Source organism: Cyprinus carpio, chromosome B13, assembly GCF_018340385.1.
Source record: "Cyprinus carpio isolate SPL01 chromosome B13, ASM1834038v1, whole genome shotgun sequence".
NCBI lineage: Eukaryota > Metazoa > Chordata > Actinopteri > Cypriniformes > Cyprinidae > Cyprinus > Cyprinus carpio.
Genome location: NC_056609.1, coordinates 8,018,458 through 8,038,137, shown reverse-complemented (window position 1 = coordinate 8,038,137; position 19,680 = coordinate 8,018,458). Strand labels below are relative to the sequence as shown.

The following is a 19,680-nucleotide window of genomic DNA, read 5'->3' as shown; positions in this document are numbered from 1 at the left end:
ATTATTTTCTGTGGTAATCAACAAAATGTTGTAGAACTTGCTGCACTATCATATGAAACTGAATTGACAACTGAATTAGAATGTGCCAAGGTTGACACTTGAATATGCAGTTCACTTTCACTTCACACTCAGTTTGATTCAGCTGATCTGGGAGGATAAGAGAGTTTGAGCAGCCATTCTCTGTTCAGTGAGGGGTATCGTCTCAGAGAGAGAGCATGTGTAATAGAGAGAGATACTATGATAATACTATGACTTAGCCCAGCTGCTATTGCTGTCTTTGATTCGACTGACCGAGTCATGTTGTGACAGCACGAAATCTTTCTCTTAGAGTGCACTCTGATGTAGGGCCCTGTGAAATGTGTTATTATTTATTTATTTATTTATTTATTTTTTATCAAATTTGTCCATTTTATATGACTGGATTACATTTTTTTTCTACTTGACAACTTAATAATTTATTACAAATAATTAATATTTTTATTTAATAATAATTAAATACATTTATATTTATATATAAATAAAAAATAATAATTTGGCCCTGAAACATGTTTTATTTTATTTTTTGATTTTTTTTAAGTTGTTCTGTGGTGTTGGTGCTATTTATTTTTATTTTAAATTATGATTTAAACTTGTAATGTAGTTTTATCAAATGAAATGGCGAAATGCTGGTGAAGTGACTAAAATTTTGCATAATTCAGTGATGCTCCACGTTATATGTTATTTTTTATGACTCTGTTCCACAATTCTGTTTACATTTTTCACATTGCAGAAACCATAGGGCCCTAACTCAGTTAGCTTAAAGAAAGTCAGTGTGTGAAGTTTAGCTTTAGCTCGAGTCCCCTGGCTCCACTTGTGCCCCAGTGCCATGGTGTAACTTCAAGCCGTATGCGCCAGACACCGAACCGAGTCGGGGGACGTAACTGCAGATGCCCCTGACCTCTGACCCGGAAGGTGAATCTGCCCCTTCCCTTAGAATTACCGGCGCCTCCAGACAGATTTTATGGAGGACGATCACGAGCGTGTAGTGTCAGTGACCTCTCTGTCAGTGCAGCTCTTCACCGCCCCTACTGTGGTGAGTACCGCCAATCCCACACACCTCTCCTCTCTCTTCTGCTTCTTTCTCCTCTCCTCTGCCTCCTTCACCACTGCCTGCAGAACTATGAGCGCTTGCAGAGCGACTACGTGAAGGACGACCATGACAGGGAGTTCTCAGTCACTGATCTTTCTGTGCAAATGTTCACCGTGCCTTCTCTGGTGAGTATGTGCAGGGAGAGACGGCCTGCTGTGAGGAAGAGGCTTGTCATTTCGGGATTCTTTTAATGCTTTCTCTTCCCTTTCCATTTTTCCTGTTTCTTTTTACAATAGTTCATTCCTATTTCCTCTTTACTGTGAAGCACTGAAATTAGGGGCCAAGCACCGAAGGTCCGATGGGACCCATTGTATCCGTTGGCATTCTTATTCTTCCGCTCTGGAAGTCTATGGCAGCCCATAGAACCACTTGCAGGAAAGTTGTGAAATTTGGCACACAGATACAGGACTGCAGACCTGCCAACCTGTACGCATTTTGCGTAGCGGCTATTCATTTTGACCTCAAAGTACGCTGGTATCATTTGTCACTCTAAAATACGCAAAAATCTAGTGATGCCTCCGTCCATGCGCAATATTCAAAACAAGCAACAGACAAAGATGAAGGCTGCGTGTGAGGCTGACAGAGACATGCTGGTTAATGTGTCTGAGATGTGCTGTTTTCCTTAAAGGGATAGTTCACCCAAAAATCAAAATTATGTCATTAATGACTCACCCTCATGTCGTTCCAAACCCGTGAGACCTCCGTTCATCTTCGGAACACTGTATAAGATATTTTAGATTTAGTCCGAGAGCTTTCTGTCCCTCCATTGAGAATGTATGTACGGTATACTGTCCACGTCCAGAAAGGTAATAAAAACATCATCAGAGTAGTCCATGTGACATCAGAGGGTCCGTTAGATTTTTTTTGAAGCATCGAAAATACATTTTGGTCCAAAAATAACAAAAATGACGACTTTATTCAGCATTGACTTCTCTCCCCGGGTCTGTTATGAGCGCGTTCACAGCACATCCGGTTCGCGAACGAATCACTCGATGTAACCGGATCTTCTTGAACCAGTTCACCAAATCGAACTGAATCGTTTGAAACGGTTCGCGTCAACAATAAGCATGTTAACTTGTTAAGCTGTTAACTTTTGTTAAGCTGTTAAGCTGTTAACTTTTTTAACATGGCTGACACTCCCTCTGAGTTCAAATAAACCAATATCCCGGAGTAATTCATTTACTCAAACAGTACACTGACTGAGCCGAGCCAGATAACGAACGAAACATTGACTCGTTCTCGAGTCAAGAACCGTTTCTGTCGGACGCGTCCGATTCGAGAACCGAGGAGCTGATGATACTGCGCATGCATGAAGCAGACTGACACACAGCGCGTCTGAACTGAACTGGTTCTTTTGGTGATTGATTCTGAACTGATTCTGTGCTAATGTTATGAGCGCGGGTAAACCGAAGGCTTGAATCAAGGGCAATCATCGCCAATGAAGTCATTACGTCGAGCGCAAAAGAACTGGTGAACCGTTTTCGGCAACCGGTTTATTGAATCAAACTGTCCGAAAGAACCGGTTCGCGGAGAAGAACAGACCTTCCCATCACTACCGGTGATCCGAAAACCGATGCAACCGGTTCTTGACTCGAGAACGAGTCAATGTTTCGTTCGTTATCTGGCTCGGTCAGCACAGTTCAGTCAGTGTACTGTTTGAGTAAATGAATTACTCCGGGATATTGATTTATTTGAACTCAGAGGGAGTGTCAGCCATGTTAAAAAAGTTAACAGCTTAAGTCATTTGTGGATTAATGCTTATTGTTGACGCGAACCGTTCAAACGATTCAGTTCGATTTGGTGAACTGGTTCAAGAAGATCCGGTTACATCTAGTGATTCGTTCGCGAACCGGATGTGCTGTGAACGCACTCATAACAGACCCGGGAGAGAAGTCAATGCTGAATAAAGTCGTAGTTTTTGATATTTTTGGACCAAAATGTATTTTCGATGCTTCAAAAAATTCTAACGGACCCTCTGATGTCACATGGACTACTTTGAATATGTTTTAATTACCTTTCTGGACGTGGACAGTATACCGTACATACATTCTCAATGGAGGGACAGAAAGCTCTCGGACTAAACATAAAATATCTTATACTGTGTTCCGAAGATGAACGGAGGTCTCACGGGTTTGGAACGACATGAGGGTGAGTCATTAATGACATAATTTTGATTTTTGGGTGAACTATCCCTTTAATGCATAACTTACATTTCACAGGTATATTCTCCGTCTGTAAATATTAAAAAAGCCATGGAAATATTTCCATTTTGCTGTCAGAAGTGCATGAGCTTCTGCCTTAGTGATTCTCCGCTAAAAAACACATACTTCATTTAGAACAAGCGCCGCTGCGCACATGCCGCCAAACAGACAGAGCTCAATGAAATAGGAGCGCAATAATTCTCAACTAAAATATACATTTTGCTGAAATATTTGTAGTTGGACAATAAATGTGACGTAGTATTTTAAACCTACAAGTAAGTGTATTTGTATGATAACTGTCATACCCCCCCCCCTCCCCCTCCCCCCCCCCCAATCGAACCACCTACCCGCCACGCTAATGGTACTCCAAAAAAAAAAAAATCCATTGTTGGCAGGTCTGGGACTGTCTCAACATTAACCAAAGCAAAGTGGAGTCTCTAACTCAAACTCTTCCAAAATTTCACTCATGTTTATGGAAATAATACTTGACATAGTTTACAAGTTCTTTTATTTATTTTTGTATTATTATTTAAGTTATTATAGAATTTGAGATTATTGGATGGTATGCACGCATCAAATAATGTTTTAGAGAAGTTTTGTTCATACGTCAAACCCAAATTGTAGATCAAATAAAATCAAGATATCAGTATTGTCCTAACAGCTGGCAGATTTCTGTTGTAGCTTGACATCGTCATAATTCATCACTGGAGAAGTACTAATAAAAACATCAGTAAATAATTTAGTTTTGCCAAAACCAAAAATGTATTTTCGGTTGCTTCACTACTCTTCTTGTTTTTATCCTCTTCGCTTTTCCACTTCGGTCGCCCTCTTTCATTTTTCTCTGCACTTCCACATCTGTTTTCTCCTCTCTTTCCTCCTTCCTTTCCCTTGCCTTTGTTTTTGCGTTCTCTTCTGTCTCATCTTCTCCTCTTAATAAATATGAATTTTGCATATAGAAAAACAGCTTACCACCCAAACCTCCAGCAGTCTGTCAGATGTGGCAGTGGTGTATGTGCTATTTTCCAGGCGCGGATGTTGATCACAGAAGAGAACCTGATGACCACCATCATCCGCACCTTCATGGACCACCTCAGACACCGAGACCTGCACGGCCACTTTCAGTTTGAACGCTATACCGCACAACAGGCCTTCAAATTCCGCCGAGTCCAGAGCCTTATAGGAGACCTCAAGTAAGATACTGAGCATCTATCTGACTTCATACACATTTATCTTTTTGTCTAAAGTTCCCATTCATCGAGATGCGCATCATGATGTATTTCTCTTGGATGCAGGTATGTCCTGATAAGCCGCCCAACAGAGTGGACCGACCAACTCAGGGAAAAGTATCTGGAAGGTTTCAGTGCTTTCTTGGAGTTGCTAAAATGCATGCAGGTGACTATACCAATCTGATTTTAAGATTGTGTGACAGTGATATTTGAAATTGGCCACTGAAACAGCGGTGTGTGTGTGTCCTCTTTGCAGGGAATGGACCCAGTAGTGCGTCAGGTGGGGCAGCACATAGAGATGGAGCCAGAATGGGAGGCAGCGTTCACCTTACAGATGAAGCTCACACATATCATCTCTATGATGCAGGAATGGTGTTCCAGTGATGTAAGTGCATGTTAGACACAGTCACTTTAGTACCCATAATGCACCATGGGGCCTTGATATAAGTCTGTTATCTGTGGCATGTACAGGAGCGAGTGCTGATCGAAGCCTATAAGAAGTGCCTGAGTGCGCTGACTCACTGCCACAGTGGTTTCACAGATGGGGAGCAGCCCATAACCCTCAGCATGTGCGGCCACTCCGTCGACACCATCCGCTACTGTGTCTCTCAGGAGAAAGTCAGCATACACCTGCCTCTGTCCCGACTTTTAGCAGGTCAGTCGAACATGGTTTCACACAGTGCAGTAAGGCCATATACATGCTGCACAGTTCTTTGAATTATCGTTGTGTATGTATGGAATGTAAGAGTTCACTTTTGAAATTGAAGTGGTTGATGGAAGTAACCACATCACATATTAACTGAGCTGCAACTCTCTCTTCCTGTTAGGTTTACATGCTCTGCTGAGCAAAACTGAGGTTGCTTATCGATTCCCTGAGCTGCTGCCACTGGTAAGTTTGGCGGTTTTGGTTCATGAGAATTGTTGCAAAACAGTCTTGGTGATTTCTGAGGCCTCTTTTCTCTTTCACAGAGTGAACTGAGTCCACCCATGTTGATCGAGCATCCGCTTCGCTGCCTTGTACTCTGTGCCCAGGTGCATGCTGGGATGTGGAGAAGAAATGGCTTCTCTTTGGTCAATCAGGTAAGAAGCTTATAAATGTGTTTTGTTTTAATAGTCGACATTTAGCAGTGTGATTGCTAGTGTTAATGGCTTTTCATGAAATACATTGTTCTTTTTCTTGGATTGTTTTTGCAGATCTATTATTATCACAATGTGAAGTGTAGAGTGGAGATGTTCGATAAAGACCTCAGCATGCTTCAGGTCAGTAGCATGAAGAATTCCAAAATCATAAACTAAAAAGTATTTAATTCCAATGAATTAAAAAAAAAACATTTATTTATAATTTTACTTGAAGAAATCTATTTTAGTGTAAAAAAAAAAAAATGCATTCATTTTAACGAATGAAAATAGAGTTGTGCTTCAATGTAATCGGTTAAAAGTGCTGCAATACAAAAAATATATTTTTGAAAATGTCCTAAATTTGTAATCCATTTATCACAATTTTCTGTACCAATATTCTCATTACTGTTATGTGGAAGATAGTCCACAGTGATGGAAAACTTCTTTCTTCTGCCTTAAGTTATAGAAATGTCTGTAGTCAGTATGCTTTTTACCTAGTTAATGACAGTCAAATACAAAAAGAGCCTTCAGGACATGTTCAGTCCTGTGTTATATTTGAAAATATTGCACAAATATCATTGTTTGTGTATATGTAAGTTGCTAATTCAGCACAGAGATAAAGCTTTGCTTAATATAGACCATGATTAGAAATGGGAGTAAGCCAATTTTATAAGAAATGAATTGCTACATACAATTTTTTTAAAGTAAGAATGTTAATGCTTATACACACGATGATAATTTGACTGAGATATCTCTCCAAAATATGCCATCAGTTAACTATGGAAATGTCATTGAAATTCATTGGATAAAGTGCTGAAACACTGATATTGTTAAAAGTGTAGCAATTGTAGAGAATCAAGAATCTATGGAGAATATCACATCTGGATGCATTGCAGTAATGACAGTTTTGCAGGAAAACGTGCTTGTTTATTATGAAAGCAAAGTACAAGAATTTGATTCATTTTCTCTATGGCAAGTTCTTATTCATGCTGTTTTTGGATCTAGGCTGGAGCTTCCATGATGGATCCAAACCACTTCCTGATGATCATGTTGAGCCGTTTTGAGCTCTATCATATCTTCAGCTCAGCAGACTGCAGAAAGAGATACAACAGAGAGAACGCTAACAAGGTCTGCTTGCCTCCAAACCACTTTTTGTCCCCATTTCTTTTCTCTTTACTTGATTTCTCTCTGCTTGCACTCATTTCTTTTGCCAGTGACGTGTTTTTCTCTCTCTCTCTCAGGATGTGGTTCAGCAGAATAACACGCTAATTGAAGAGATGCTGCATTTGGTCATTATGATCGTGGGTGAGGGAACATTTCTCAACACACGTCCTTTAAATGTTGTCATACAGGTGTATTAAGCTTAGTTGACACCACAGAAAGTTTCAAAAATGTCTTTCATGCTTTGTTTGTTTCTTTCCTGCAGGGGAGCGATACACAGCAGGTGTTGGTCAGGTGGAGTGCTTTGATGAGATAAGGCGAGAGATCGTTCACCAGCTATGCATTCGACCCATGGCCCACAGCGAGCTGGTCAAAGCCCTGCCTGAGAATGTAAGTCAACCATCATTAAATTCTGTGCAAATCCCAAATTTGTATTTGACTGCCACCTAGTGGTTGTTTGTGCTAATGACTTTTACACACCCTTCTGCACACAGGAGAATAAGGAAACCGGCATGGAGAGGGTCATCGACAGTGTGGCTTTGTTTAAGTGAGTGTCTTGTCTAAAAGAGTGTTATCCAAAGAGTTGAATTTGTCTGTGTGTAATCCTGTGTGAATTGTGTCATACAGGAAGCCTGGTGTGACTGGTAAAGGACTTTATAAACTCAGGCCAGAGTCTGCCAAGATGTTCAACCTTTACTTCCACCATTACTCCAGAGCTGACCAGTCTAAGGTAACGCTGCATTATCGAAATTGAAACTCACAAAGAACAATATTTTTTTTAAAAAATCAATTTTATTTAATTATTTATTTTGTCCTTCAGGCTGAAGAGGCCCAGAGAAAAATAAAGAGGCAAAATGGGGAAGATTCAGGTACTAAATGACATTCCTACTTTAAAGCTTCTCTTTTGCTGATAATCTCTTTAGCTGCATACACATGTATTTAATTAAATAATGTGTTTTGGTTTATTCTGATTAATTGTGCAGCGCCGCTGTTATGTGATGGCAGTGCCAGTGTTAAAACTGATTTTCATGTGTGTTTGTTATAGTTCTGCCTCCACCTGTTCTGCCTCGGTTCTGTCCGCTGTTTGCCAGCCTGGTGAACATACTGCAGTGTGACGTGCTGCTGGGGATTCTGGGAGCTGTGCTGCAGTGGGCGATGGAGCCCAGCGGGGGACACTGGTCTGAGTCCATGCTTCAGCGGGTACGGCTGTGTTTGAGGGACAGCGAGAACCTCCACAAACTGGACCTCTCTTTAATATACGGTGGTGTGAAAAAGTGTTGGTCTCCTTCCTGATTTCTTATTTTTTTTGCATGTTTGTCACACTTTAATGTTTCAGATCATCAGACAAATTGAAATATTAGTAAAAGATAACACAAGTGAACACAACATGCAGTTTTTAAATGAAGGTTTTTATTATTAAGGGAAAACAAAATCCAAAACTACATGGCCCTGTGTGAAGAAGTGTTTGCCCCCTAAACCTAATAACTGTTTGGGCCACCCTTAGCAGCAACAACCGCAATCAAGTGTTTTCGATAACTTGCAATGAGTCTGTTACAGCGCTGTGGAGGAATTTTGGTCCACTCATCTGTGCAGGATTGTTGTAATTCAACCACATTGGAGGGTTTTCGAGCATGAACCGCCTTTTTAACTCAGCATCTCAGAAGGATTCAGGTCAGGACTTTGACTAGGCCACTCCAAAGTCTTCATTTTGTTTTTCTTCAGCCATTCAGAGGTGGACTTGCTGGTGTGTTTTGGATCATCGTCCTGCTGCAGAACCCAAGTTTGCTTCAGCTTGAGGTCATGAACAGATGGCCGGACATTCTCCTTCAGGATTTTTTGATAAACAGCAGAATTCATGGTTCCATTTTATCACAGCAAGTCTTCCAGGTCCTGAAGCAGCAAAACAGCCCCAGACCATCACACTACCATCACCATATTTTACTGTTGATATGATGTTCTTTTTCTGAAATGCGGTGTTACTTTTACCCCAGACGTAATGGGACACACACCTTCCAAAAAGTTCAACTTTTGTTTCATCAGTCCACAAAATATTTTCCCAAAAGTCTTGGGGATCATCAAGATGTTTTTTGGCAAAACTGAGATGAGCCTTTATGTTCTTTTTGCTCAGCAGCGGTTTTCGTCTTGGAACTCTGCCATGCAGACCATTTTTGCCCGTTCTCTTTCTTATGCTGGAGTCATGAACACTGAACTTAACTGAGGCAAGTGAGGCCTGCAGTTCTTTGGATGTTGTTGTGGGGTCTTTTGTGACCTCTTGGATGAGTCGTCGCTGTGCTCATGGGGTAATTTTAGTCAGCAGGCCACTCCTGGGAAGGTTCTCCACTGTTCCAAGTTTTCTCCATTTGTGAATAATGGCTCTCACTGTGGTTCGCTGGAGTCCCAAAGCTTTAGAAATGGCTTTATAACCTTTTCCAGGCTGATAGATCTCAATTACTTTCTTTCTCATTTGTTTCTGAATATCTCTGGATCTCGGCATGATGTCTAGCTTTTAAGGATCTTTTGATCTGCTTCACTTTGTCAGGCAGGTCATATTTAAGAGATTTCTTGATTGTGAACAGGTGCGGCAGTAATCAGGCCTGGGTGTGGCTAGAGAAATTGAACTCAGGTGTGATAAACCACAGTTTTAACGGGGGGGCAAACACTTCTTCACACAGGGTCATGCAGTTTTGGATTTTGTTTTCCCTTAATAATTAAAACTTTCATTTAAAAACTGCATGTTGTGTTTACTTGTGTTATCTTTTACTAATATTTAAATTTGTTTGATGATCTGAAACATTAAAGTGTGACAAACATGCAAAAAAATTAAAAACCAGGAAGGGGGCCAACACTTTTTCACACCACTGTAAGTGCATAATAGGTTTTATTTTTTTTTATAATAAGCATTAACACTTGCCCAATGTATGCTTTTCGAGTACTGTTCACTTGGAAAGTGTTTAAAGCACTGGATTTACCAAGATGTTAGACAAAGTTCTTGCCTCGCACCCAAGTTAGAGCTCAGTATGAACATGTCCTGCAGGTGCTGCATCTCATAGGCATGGGCCTGGTGGAAGAACAGCAGCATCTCCTCAGCAGTGCAGAAGATAATGATACCAACTTCAACTTCACTCTCAAAATCTCAAGTATGTCTTTTTTCTGTCTCACACACACACACACACACCTCTCTTGAGTTGAGCTGATCGAAACTCTTCATTGTAGGACCAGGTGAGGCTCCTGCTAACACTCCCAGTATCTTGGCTTTATTGGAAACCCTGCAGAACGCTCCTCATCTGGAGGTGCACAAGGACATGATCCGCTGGATCCTCAAGGTAAAGCTGATCCAAATCTCATTACAAAGCCACCTGTTACTAGAATGAATGTGTAAATGTCTCAGCTATCCAAGAGGGGGCAGCAAAAAGTACTTTTTATTTGTTTATTTGTTTTGTTTGTTTATTTTGTTGGTTAACATTACTTTTTTAATTATTTGTTTGATTTCTTACGTTTTATTTATTTAATTTTTATTTGAACTTGTTTGGTATTTTAAAATGTTCCTTTTTTATAAGATTTTATTTTGGTTTGATATAATATTTAATTTTGTAATAAAATATATTTATATATTTAATACTAATGTATTTATTTATGTCTAAGATTATTATGTTATTAACTTTGTTCATTTAGTGTTTTTTTTATGGAATTTCTTGCTATATTTTTCTTTATTTTAAATCTAAACACGAAAAAGGTGTTCATATTTCATATTACTCGTGTATCTGCAGACTGTTGCCAACATCAAAACCACGCGGGAGTGCACGGCCAGTGCGCCCCCCAGTGACAGCTCAGGGCACAGTCAAGAGGAGGTGAGCATAGGAAGCGTTACACGCTTGCATCATGATCTGTTGATGCAAGTGGCATTGTTGTCTGACTGGATGTATGTGTATGTGCAGACGGTGCGGGATAAAGATAAGGCGGAGCGGAAGAGGAAAGCAGAGATGGCGCGGCTCCGGAGGGAGAAGATCATGGCTCAGATGTCAGAGATGCAAAGACACTTCATCAATGAGAACAAAGAGTTGTTCCAGCAGAGCCTGGAGGAGCTTGACCCCTCCACCTCCTCCACACTGGAGCACAGGTACACCGGCATACCGCCGGAAAAGATCAAACAGATCAAACATGAGTTTCCTCTAATTTCTCTCTTTTTACTTCATAGCCCCAGTTCATGTGATAGTACACTGTTCTGTGTGGGGCCACGGCGGTGGCGTGCAGGCGGCAGTGACAGGAGACAGATGGTGACATGTATCCTGTGTCAGGAGGAGCAGGAAATCAGGATTGACGGCAAAGCCATGGTGCTCGCTGCTTTTGTCCAGCGCTCCACAGTCATGTCCAAAAACCGCAAGAGACCTCCACACAACCCAGGCATGTCTTTATATGTGTGTCTTTGGGTCATCATAGCATATAAGTGCACGTTTGCTTTAATGAATGGATTGTGTTTGTGTTGCAGATAAGTATGACCCTCTCTTCATGCACCCTGACCTGTCGTTCGGCACGCACACAGGCAGCTGCGGACACATCATGCACTCGCACTGCTGGCAGAGGTAAGTATCATCATGAAAAATGAGAAACACATGCTTCCATATGCCGAAAAATGTGCTCTTCCTATCAGAGGAGCAAAAGAATGTAACTATAATTGCCTGCTTTTCAGCAGCCTTGGTTTCAGAATTATTTTTCTCATTTATTATTAAATTGTTTCCACCTGTTGTAAGATTTAGATCATGTGGTGCTTAAAAGAATGATGACAAAGATTTAACCCTTTAAGAGCACTATCGTTTGAAGAGTGCTGTAGCATTCTAGAGTATTGTATAAAAGTATACTTAAATAGTAAATAATACATCCAAGTTATAACTCCAAGATTGTTCAAATTCCCATATTTTAATATTTTAATTTTTTAATTTACATTTTTCAAACCTTAAAGGATGGTTTGCCCAAAAAGTATTTTTTCCCAGCTTATAGAGCTCTTTTTTTTCTTCTCAGATGCATACGTTTACGTTTGTTTGGTAACTGTATCTAATGGCTCCCCTGCAGGTATTTTGAAGCAGTGCAGGCTAAAGAGCAGCGCAGGCAGCAGAGGCTACGTGTGCACATTCCTCTGCTGCCTCTTACAAAGACCAGCTGCAGGTACTGCAACAAACACACACTTGACTTTGACCTTCAGCTGCTACTTTTTTCTTTTATAAATTTTGATTAGCAATGATGACACACATTTGTAGGCCAACCCTGAATTGGGCATCATCATGATTCCCTTGAAAAAAACCCAATAGGATTTTTCTATTGGCTTTTGGATTATTGCAGTGACCAACAAAAGTTTATGATTCCTACACATTAAAACGGAAGTGCTGAAATGCGAACTCTTTTTCATGTTATAGCCTATAAAAATGTCATGCCTGCAGCACTCTATTGGTATGATAAATGTTGTGACCAAACTGTAACATGTTTAGCTCTCACGGTGTAAGTAATAGATAGTGTGACCTCTCAGATTAACCCTCTGGAGTCGATTAACGCGTATACGCGTTTTGGGGTATTTTCTCCTGATAACCCCGAAAAGAACTTAAATTACACTTTCAGTTTTGATCGTACAGATAAGAGCAATACATCAATCGAATCTGTAAAGGGTGTACTTTTTTTTTTGTATACAGACATAATAACAACAAAACTTTGTGCACTTATAAAATAAAGATAACAAACAAGGAGTGCTGTCTGCAGCCTTTGTCTGCGCTGATCTTCAGATACAAATGCGTCATTAAAATGAACTGTAACTCCGTGAATACTCAACGAAGAGACATGAGAGAGATATCTATAGAAAGCCTGACATGTCTACTTTTAAACTAAACAGGTGCTGCTGAAAACAAATATTCTGTGATAAAGTAATCCATATGAAAACAACGCGATGTCCGTTTTTCACGTCTCACTTCATTATCTTCTAATGCGACCACGCCCCCGCGCGGAGCGCGCTTTTGAGATTCAAATGTTTCACTGAAGCGCGCGGCTTTTGAATACGCCCACACAACAGAAGACAACGCAGCGAGATTGTTCTTCAAGTTTTTTTTTATTTTACTGTTTGCTTCGCGATGAGAGGAGTAAGACATAATTCACCCCAAAAAGATGTGATGTGGTTGAGGATTTGAGATTTGGATTTCCTCAGAAAAAAGAATGAAGTAAGTCTCTATTTGATTTATATACTTGCACTTTATTTTACAGCAGAGATCATAAACATGAGTAAGTCTCTTATTGATTTATATAACTGTAACTGTACTAGTTTTTTCACATAAAAAAATATTCGTGTAAACATTTAATACTAGTTGGACTTTTTTTTTTTGTAAAGATAAGATTTTCCAAGGATTGGTGTGACTGGTGTAGAAAAAAAAAATTCTAGGCTACAAGCTCCAGTTCTCAAAATTCCTGGGAACCAATTTTCTATATGTGTTTTATTGCCTTATTCAAGTGATTTAACATTTTTAGTTTTTCACTAACCACGCATAACATTTTTTTTCTCAAAAACACAATCATGTACATACATGCTGCTCACATATTATTATAGCCCAGTTTGTGCTGATTACAGTGAGATTAGACTTTAGCCATTTAGATATTTATAAGAAAACTGAAAAAAGCACAAATGTCAGGGCATGACAAAACTTCTCCAGGCCCCAAAAATACCCTTAGACTCCAGAGGGTTAACACTCCACATACAGGTGAATGAGTAAATGAATGGAGCGGATTGGCTGATTGTGGACAGTGTTAGTGTAATACTCTCATCTGTAATAAATCGGGCAACCCCTTTGATCCTTTTGTGTGATAAGGAGACTGAAAGCCCCACTCATATGAGCTCAGCACTGCTATTAATACACACCCCCACTGCACTTTATACGACAGTGTAGATGGAAAGAGAAACGCACTTGAACACTCTATGCACTTAACCCTAATTTGTCATTGCACCGCAAGTCATTTGGATAAAAGCATCTGCTAAATGACTGCTTCGTAAATCCATAATAATTAGTAATCAATAAGTTAGGCATGCTCACATATGCAGCATGCTTTAAAATGCGGTCCCATTTATTGATGTTCTTTGAATTTCCACGATCGAAATCCAGTCATTTCAATAGGAATCCACACGATCTTGAATTTCATATGAGGTCTAAAGATCTCCCCATAGATTTTTGCAACGGGTTCGACTTGAATTCGTTACGTTGATCAGCAGAAAGCTTCTTTGTATTCAAGTGACTTTTTCTGAGATGTGCTTCAAACATCGCTTTATTTATGACAATGGACCTTTTTGGCCAATGTGACCTGTTGCATGATTTTTGTCTCTTTCTATTAAAATATGGGTCATTGGATGGATTTAATAGAGTGTTTGTGTCTGTTGCAGCTCTGAACAGCCTGATCTGAGCCAGTGGTTGAACATCACCTCTCTGCAGATGAAAGCCCTGCTCTCTGCTCACAGGAAGGCCAAGGCTGCAGATGCTGATGGTGTTGATGATATGGATGGTGTTAATGACTGTCCTCCACCTGATGGCTTCAAACTGGACTACACTCCAAAGTAAAACCACATACAGAACTACCAGTGATTTATAGTTCCACTACACCAAAGCTTCCTTGCTAATAAAACGCTTTTCTTTCTGTCAGGAACCCGTACTCAAGCACCATAAAGGAGATGTTAACCACATTTGGGACAGCCACATATAAAGTGGGTCTTAAAGTGCACCCAAATGAGCAGGACCCCCGGGTGCCAATCATGTGCTGGGGCAGCTGTGCCTACACCATTCAGTCCATAGGTCAGTCCATAGTGATAACACTCGTTGCCTTCTCTAGTGCAGCTCAGCCAGGTCTCGTCCCATTCGTCAGTATTTGTGATGTCACAAATCCCAGAAAATATGCGTTGTAGTTTTTGAAAAGTGATTTCTGTTAAATAAAATATTTCCTTTTGAAGTGGACTTTGAGCTTTGTAACTTTGCAGATCTTTTTTATGCTCAAATATTAACATTACAGACTAACTAAAGTTGAAAAAGTAAAAAAGCATAATAGCACCCCTTTAAGACTTTAAGGGTCACATATTTGAAAAAAAAAAAAAAAAAAAAAGTATAATTTTTAATACAGGAACCAAACTTTGCAAATGAGAAACTTAAAAGGGTCACCTAATGCATTATTCAGATTTTTTAAAACATATATAGGTTAGATTTATCTAAAAAATATATTTAGCCTCTGTTTCATGTCTCTCATACTTATTACACTGAATTGTTTATAAACATGAATATGCATAAACCATTACAGCTTAAAAATTCATCAGCTTTTTCATCTAAAAGTGAAAATTCATACAACATCAAAAAAATCAAAAGTAGTATTTGTTTTGAAAAAGGAATATTTAATAATTTCAGGGGAATGTAATTAGGTCCATTTATTCCAGTCCTAAAAATTGTAACTTTCAAATGTTATCTTCTTATGTACATATTTCATGTAATGATATATTCAAATTATGGATAAATAATTGAAAATATTTGTTTGCTATACATTAGTGATTTTTTTTTCTCTGTAATTCATGCAAAATTAGAATTTTTTTGAATAGTATAATTAGTGAAATGTAGTAATGACATGGTAATAACTTGGTAACTTTAAAAACTTTTAAATTGTTCAGTTTTAGTTAAAATTAACTTTAAAGTTAAATTTATATTCCGTTGAGTCCAAATGGACCCACGGATGTGCAAAAATCATATGTACATTTTAAATGCTTAATTAATGGGAAATAATGAATTGTCATCTCAAACAGAGAGATTGCTGGTGGATGAAGAGAAGCCTTTGTTTGGAAGTTTACCATGCAGACAGGTAATCAAACTCATCATGCACGCTATCGAATATTTCTTTGAATTTCTAATGGAAATCAGTGAATAGCTGGTCCTAGTCGAGTAGCCTCTGAATTCTTTAAATCTTTAATCTTGAGTTTGATTTGTTTGATAACCCAAATGTTTTGTGCATGCAGGATGACTGTTTGAGTTCTCTGACTCGGTTTGGCTCGGCCTGCTGGACCGTCTCCTCTCATGCCACTGTACAGAATCACTTTATTAGGCTGTTAGCAGGTAACGATAAGCGCTACAGTCTCTGAATCAGTTATTATGAGAAATGAATGACAACTCCCACCTCATTCATATGAACATCTGTGTTGATTCAGCCCTTGTTCCTGATCCTCGGGTGGAGAATACACCGTGCATTCTAGACATAGACATGTTTCACTTGCTGGTAGGTAAAAATGTAACAACTCAGTTAAAGTTGACAAATTGGGAGCATTTCTTCAACAAATCTAGTTCACCACTTTAAACAATAAAAGTTTTTCACAGCAAAAACTGCATGTGTAAAAGAGCCTGCTCAGACTCAGCCCATTGTTTGGGAATGACCTCTGACCTCAGTTAACGTGTGTGACAGGTGAGCTTGGTGCTGTCCCATCCAGCGGTTTTCTCTCTGGATTCCTCAGGGCTGAGTGCAGACACTGCACAACTGCACTTCCTGCATCTCGTCACAGTTGCTCACATAGTTCAGATCCTCCTAAGCTCCGTACCAGGTGAGAGCCTCATCCTTCCCCTTCATAAAGCAGCCACATGTTCATAGAGACTTCATACATGATTTCGTTGACTCCTGTGTGCCATCAGAGGAGGTGCAAATGGAGCAGGAGAGTGGAGGAGCAGAGAGGGAAGAGGAGGAGAAAGTGTGTATGTTCTACAACACACTCAGGACGCATCTGGGAAGGTGAAAGCACACACACATCTGCCAGCCACAGTGCAACTGACTATTGTCACTGTCAGAGAGCTTTGATTTCAAAATGAAGAATGGAATTAGTTTTTTAGGGGAACTGTTTCTCCTCTGCTAGTTTTGTATGACCCTCATCTGAAAGCTGCATGTGTGTTTCAGCGGTCTGCGTGAGGTGGACTCAGGCTGGCATCTGTGGTGCTGTGTGAAAGCTGGAATCCTGCCTTATCTGAGGGCAGCCGCTCTGTTCTTCCACTATCTCAACGGAGCTCCAGCACCACCCGAGTTACATAGTAAATGACTCAAACTTTACACGCATTTTACTGGCTCAGTCTCCCATTTGCGGGATCATTTCTAATGCTGACTGTGTGTTCAGCTCTAGGTGTGGGTGAATGGGAGGCTCTGTGTGGATACCTGTGTCTGCCCTCCAACCTGCTCCAGCTCTTCTACAACAACCGGGAGCTCATGGAACCTCTGCTGCATGGGTAACCGCCACTATCTAGCAAAGCATCTCTGAAAACTGTGACATAATGATCAGATGTTAGTTTAATGAATTGTGGTGTGATGTGGCGCTCTGCAGGTGGTGCTCTCATCCAGGTGTGCTGCAGGGTCTTCAGAGCAGCGTGGCTCTCATCAGGTCTGTCCTGCTCCTCAACACTCAAGAGTTCACTGCAGCAGAAGCTCAAGTGTTCACTATTCTACCATTTCCTATTTTAGGTTTCCTAGAGAGTCTAATCATCTCATAGAGCTGCCGGGCGACTACAGCGCCCTAATTAACCAGGCCTCCAGCTTCACGTGAGTCACCTCTGTCTTATGAATCAGATGAGATTAATAGCTAAGACCTGCTGGCTCTCTACTGAGTCATACGCTCCTAGTTCTGTGAAGACAATGATCTGTTGATCCTGGTGGCATCTAGGTGTCCTAAATCTGGAGGGGATAAGTCTCGCGCTCCTACTCTGTGTCTGGTGTGCGGTGCTATGCTGTGCTCTCAGAGCTACTGCTGTCAGAGCGAGCTGGAAGGAGTGGATGTGGGCGCATGCACCGCACACACTTTCGCCTGCGGAGCCGGAGTCGGCATCTTCCTCAGGTTTGTGCATGTGTTGATTAAAATCCAATTAATATAATAAGCACCTTGTGTAAAGGATAAGGTAAAATTATCATTGGGTTACCCTTTTGTGTCTGGGTCCTGATGTATTTTGTGTTGGTAAAGTGTTACCAAATTTACTAGCAATTTTTAATCAAAAATTGTTTCATTGTAAATCCTACACCAGTTCTTTTCAAAGCAGGCTTTATTTATTGAACATTGGTCATATTGTTGTTGCTGCTGTTTCATAAATGCACTACAGTTACAGTGGTGTTAGCATTGATTATTTTAGACAATCACTTTGTCATGCTCTTCAACTGTGGTCAAATCACTGCATCTCAACCTTGTGGATTTTTGCATTACATTTGTATATGTTTCTGTCAGGGTGCGGGAAAGTCAGGTCCTGTTCCTGGCTGGCAAAACTAAGGGCTGTTTTTATGCTCCCCCATACCTGGACGACTATGGGGAAACAGATCAAGGGCTAAGGTACGCCTCTATCTCTGACATTTCACCCACGTGATTATTTCTGACAGCCGTGTGAGATCAAGTGTTATGTTTTGTCATTTTTTTTTTAGACGGGGAAACCCATTACACTTGTGCCAAGAGCGCTACAGGAAGATCCAGAAGCTGTGGCGCCAGCACAGCATCACGGAGGAGATCGGCCATGCTCAGGAGGCCAATCAGACTTTGGTGGGCATCGACTGGCAGCACCTGTGAAGTCACGTGATGCTTTCTCACACCTTCGCCCACCCTTAACACATAAGGGGACCCGCAATGCAGAGCTAGAGGTTGCCACGGTGTCACCAAGGCCTCTTGCTCTTCCTCCACCCCTTTCTCCATCAGTGGATGAATGCATGACGTTTCTTTGCAAATTTTTTTTTTTTTTTTGGTGGGAGATTTCTCTTCCCATTTTCTTTTAAATATGATATAAATACATATTTAAAAATACATATAGCCAAGGTATTGAACCCCAAAAATATGGGTTCCTTCGCAACACAGATATTCTTCTTAGGAATGCTATTTAATTTCTTCTCCAAGTAATATTAAATTATTTTCAAGGTATTTTGCTTAAATATAAAGGTTTCTCTTATCGCTTGGGAATTGAGTGGTGATGCTGCCCTTCAAGGAAGCACAAATGTCCCTCAACGCCCATGCAGGGATAGCGCCACCTGTAGGATACACATCATCCTCTCTGCCCCCGTCATCTCGAATGCTGCAATACATTTGTTAAGGCCACCTAATTAACGTGCTCATGTTCATACAATACAAGCCAACGCGGGGACGATCCGGGAGCACATGAATATGTCCTTGAATGTCTGGTTTCTGTTTGTCTGGGTTGTGTATGTGTTTGTGCGAGTGAGTTTTTACGTACAGGTGTTTAGTTTGTATGTTTCTAATATGATGGATTTCTAACGTGGTCCATTTTTATGACCGTTTATTTCTTGTTTTTTTGTGACGCATATTATTTCTGTGTTTCTCGCAGCTGTGTGTTGTATGTGACCTTGATCTATTGAATCATGCGTTCCACGAACTGAACATGAGTTCCACTCTTAAACATGATTTTGACGTGTGTGCCGTGTGTTGTGATTTTGGACATTTTGTTTCTTTATACTGCTGCACATTTTCTCAGTAATGGATGCAGAATTGCATATCCTTAATTCAGTTTCAACTTTGGTCTGCTTTATACTGTTGATTTTTCTTTATAGTGGCCTTGGCTTGGGGCTTTAGTCCAAATCAAAAGTTTTATTTGTCAGAGATGCAGAAACGCATTAAAACACACCATTGCTTCTTTCAGAAACAAGTTTTCATGTCTGGTGCGGTTCAGATGAAAAGCCGGTTTCTAATGCGGTGAGAATATTTCCTGAGACACTTCCAGTGGCTGCAGCAGTGTATTACAACACAAACTGACTTGTTAATATGTGAATTCTTGTATAAATGGGCACATTGTACTATATTGTAAAACATTAATGAAATAAAAAAAGAAAAAGA

At 40.2% G+C, this 19,680-nt stretch overlaps 1 protein-coding gene across 1 annotated transcript in view; it reads left to right on the top strand.

The window, feature by feature from the left end:
* Positions 1-19,680, top strand: part of LOC109101261 (E3 ubiquitin-protein ligase UBR2-like) — a 33,355-nt gene extending 13,675 nt beyond the window's left edge. The window contains exons 11-46 of the mRNA XM_042736334.1: positions 1,156-1,254; positions 4,357-4,520; positions 4,623-4,722; positions 4,813-4,941; positions 5,028-5,211; positions 5,384-5,445; positions 5,526-5,636; positions 5,751-5,816; positions 6,681-6,803; positions 6,917-6,980; positions 7,102-7,226; positions 7,331-7,383; positions 7,464-7,566; positions 7,657-7,705; positions 7,882-8,036; positions 9,871-9,973; positions 10,050-10,159; positions 10,604-10,684; positions 10,772-10,953; positions 11,032-11,237; positions 11,323-11,416; positions 11,904-11,996; positions 14,242-14,412; positions 14,499-14,647; positions 15,637-15,692; positions 15,847-15,943; positions 16,036-16,103; positions 16,287-16,422; positions 16,511-16,607; positions 16,770-16,900; positions 16,984-17,092; positions 17,188-17,244; positions 17,325-17,402; positions 17,524-17,694; positions 18,076-18,177; positions 18,267-19,680. Coding sequence (XP_042592268.1) covers positions 1,156-1,254; positions 4,357-4,520; positions 4,623-4,722; positions 4,813-4,941; positions 5,028-5,211; positions 5,384-5,445; positions 5,526-5,636; positions 5,751-5,816; positions 6,681-6,803; positions 6,917-6,980; positions 7,102-7,226; positions 7,331-7,383; positions 7,464-7,566; positions 7,657-7,705; positions 7,882-8,036; positions 9,871-9,973; positions 10,050-10,159; positions 10,604-10,684; positions 10,772-10,953; positions 11,032-11,237; positions 11,323-11,416; positions 11,904-11,996; positions 14,242-14,412; positions 14,499-14,647; positions 15,637-15,692; positions 15,847-15,943; positions 16,036-16,103; positions 16,287-16,422; positions 16,511-16,607; positions 16,770-16,900; positions 16,984-17,092; positions 17,188-17,244; positions 17,325-17,402; positions 17,524-17,694; positions 18,076-18,177; positions 18,267-18,408 — 4,020 coding nt within the window. The 3' untranslated portion in view covers positions 18,409-19,680. The remainder of the gene's footprint in view (positions 1-1,155; positions 1,255-4,356; positions 4,521-4,622; positions 4,723-4,812; positions 4,942-5,027; positions 5,212-5,383; positions 5,446-5,525; positions 5,637-5,750; positions 5,817-6,680; positions 6,804-6,916; positions 6,981-7,101; positions 7,227-7,330; positions 7,384-7,463; positions 7,567-7,656; positions 7,706-7,881; positions 8,037-9,870; positions 9,974-10,049; positions 10,160-10,603; positions 10,685-10,771; positions 10,954-11,031; positions 11,238-11,322; positions 11,417-11,903; positions 11,997-14,241; positions 14,413-14,498; positions 14,648-15,636; positions 15,693-15,846; positions 15,944-16,035; positions 16,104-16,286; positions 16,423-16,510; positions 16,608-16,769; positions 16,901-16,983; positions 17,093-17,187; positions 17,245-17,324; positions 17,403-17,523; positions 17,695-18,075; positions 18,178-18,266) is intronic.